This window comes from Penaeus vannamei, chromosome 33 (assembly GCF_042767895.1).
Source record: "Penaeus vannamei isolate JL-2024 chromosome 33, ASM4276789v1, whole genome shotgun sequence".
Classification (NCBI taxonomy): Eukaryota; Metazoa; Arthropoda; class Malacostraca; order Decapoda; family Penaeidae; genus Penaeus; species Penaeus vannamei.
This window is the reverse complement of record NC_091581.1, coordinates 20051697-20054196: the sequence shown is the minus strand read 5'-3', so window position 1 is coordinate 20054196 and position 2500 is coordinate 20051697. Positions and strand designations below refer to the sequence as shown.

The 2500-nt window shown below is 40.0% G+C and overlaps 1 protein-coding gene across 1 annotated transcript in view; it reads left to right on the top strand.

Annotated features, from left to right (window-relative positions):
• LOC113812849 (dipeptidase 1-like) overlaps positions 1-2500 on the top strand; it is a 134243-nt gene that overhangs the window by 131062 nt on the left and 681 nt on the right. Inside the window, exons 9-10 of the mRNA XM_070144893.1 lie at positions 1436-1511; positions 2140-2278. Coding sequence (XP_070000994.1) covers positions 1436-1511; positions 2140-2278 — 215 coding nt within the window. The remainder of the gene's footprint in view (positions 1-1435; positions 1512-2139; positions 2279-2500) is intronic.

Here is a 2500-nt window from a genome sequence, read left to right as displayed (position 1 = left end):
ATATATATGTGTGTTCTACCGAATCTATTTCACATTTCCGAAATGCCGTGAAATGATATTGTTTTAAATAATGTTGATACAGTTCTCATATCATATGTGTACATCAAATGATATTTACACAAGATTTCGACTCATATCCACACACAGCTAATGTTACCACAACTAATTATTGATAATCACTCAATTACACGTATCTCCTTACCCCCCCCCCCCCACCTCCAAAAAGACAAAGCTAAAGCTATATGATAGACAGTTAATTCAGCCCATCATGCGAGGTAAAAGACAGCAATAGCACGGAAGCAGATACACATTACTCTATAAAGTGCTATTTCCTGGCGGCGATGTAGCATAAAGGCATCCAATCACGCTGATATTATTCGATACTGCAGTTCAATTCAACGTTATATTACAACAGAATATGGTTCCTTTGTTTGGGATAATTAGTGCTATTACACTGACCATTCTGTAATTAAGATGATGGTGATGGAATGCGGTGACGAGAGTGATGATAATGATGATGATGATGATGATGATAACATTGATAATGATACTTAAGGCAGGATAGGCTAAGGGCAGTACGTAGGAAATATCTTTAAAGATAACACATCTGAGTTTTATACTATAATCCATGAAAATTTGTCGTGATGTAATTAGGGCCTTAGAGAATACACAAACATAAAACTTTTATGATATTTTTCTCATTATCATTTTTCCTTTCTTTTTTTTTCTTTTTTTTTTTTGGGGGGGGGGAGAAGGAGATTGGCGAAGAAGAATAGAAAATTATTTTGAAATACGATTTTCCGAAAGTATAGTCTTGGGGAGTTGTAATAGGTCGTATCATCGTTATTATCAACATTTTTAGCATTCGCATTTTTATGATCATTATTGTTATCATTGTTATCAGTATCACTATTATTTTTACTATTATTATTATTATTATCTTTACTATTATTATTATTATCATTATCGTTATCATTATCATTAGCATTAGCATTATCAGTACGCCATCATTATCAATAACATCTTATCATTACTATTATTGTCATGATTATCATTATCATTATTATTATCATTATCATTGTTATTATTATTATCATTATCATTATCATCATTATCATTGTTTTTATCATTATTATTATCATCATAATTGATATCATCCTCATGATTGTTATTATTACCGCCGTTATCATTTTTATCATTAATTTCATTAATATCAATAATACTATTACTATTATTGTTGTTATTATCATCCTCATCACCATCATCATCATTTTTTCTATCATCATAATCATTTTCATGACTGCTACCAAAACTGTCATTGTCAGTAACAATAATTACATTAATGATTGTCATGATAACAACAACAATTACATTAATAAATGATAATAAAGGCAGTGACAAAAACAAAGATAATGACAGTAATTTCTCCCATCAGAACACATCAACCATATAAGGTCCATGGCAGGTGTCGACCACGTGGGCCTCGGGGCTGGCTACGACGGCATAAACAGGTGAGTCACGTGGCTGCAGAAGGTGAGTCACGGTCCTTCAGGTGATGAGTCATATTGCTTTAGGTGAGTCACGTGGCTGCAGAAGGTGAGTCAGCTTGTGAGTCACATTGCTTTAGGATAGTCGCGTGGCTGCAGACGGTGAGTCAGGCGCTATCAGGCAGAGAGTCATATTGCTTTCGGTAATGCACATGTGGCTTTAGAAGGTGAGTCAGGCGCCTTCAGGTGGTGAGTCATATTGCTTTCGGTGAGTCACGTGGCTGCAGAAGGTTAATCACGGTCTTACAGGTAGAGAGTCAGATTGTTTTAGGTGAGTCACGTGGCTGCATAAAGTGAGTCAGCTTGTGAGTCATATCGCTCTAGGTAGGTCACGGTCCTTTAGGTAGAGAGTCACATTGCTTTAGATGTCACGTGGCTGGAGAATGTGAGTCACGCGCCATCAGGTGATGAGTCATATTGTTTTAGCTGAGTTACAATTTATGTAAGTATCGTGACTTGAGACAAAGGAATAGACCTAAGTAAAAAAAAAGAAAAAAAAGTCAGCTGATCCGCCTTGACAACGTAAAATCTGAACATTATTTCTCTCTCTTTTCCATAAACGTTTCACTCGGGCATCCCCCTCCTCCCCCAGAACGGCGGCGGGCCTCGAAGACGTCTCCAAGTACCCCGAGCTATTCGCCGAGCTCCTTCGCGACGAAACGTGGTCTCTGCAGGACCTGAAGAAGCTCGCTGGGGTGAATCTACTGCGCGTGTTCCGGGAAGTGGAGCAGGTGAGAGAAAAAGCTCACGAGAGGCTTAGAGAGGTTAGAGGCTGGCAAAGAGGCTTAGGCGGGAGGGGAGGGGGGAGAGTGGGGGTTGGGAGAGAGGGGGAGAGTGGGGGTTGGGAGAGGGAGGGACGGGGGGAGAGGGAGGGAGGGGGGAGAGTGGGGGTTGGGAGAGAGGAAGAGCGGGGGTTGTGAGGGGGGAGGGGGGCGTGGGTTGGGAGAGGGGGG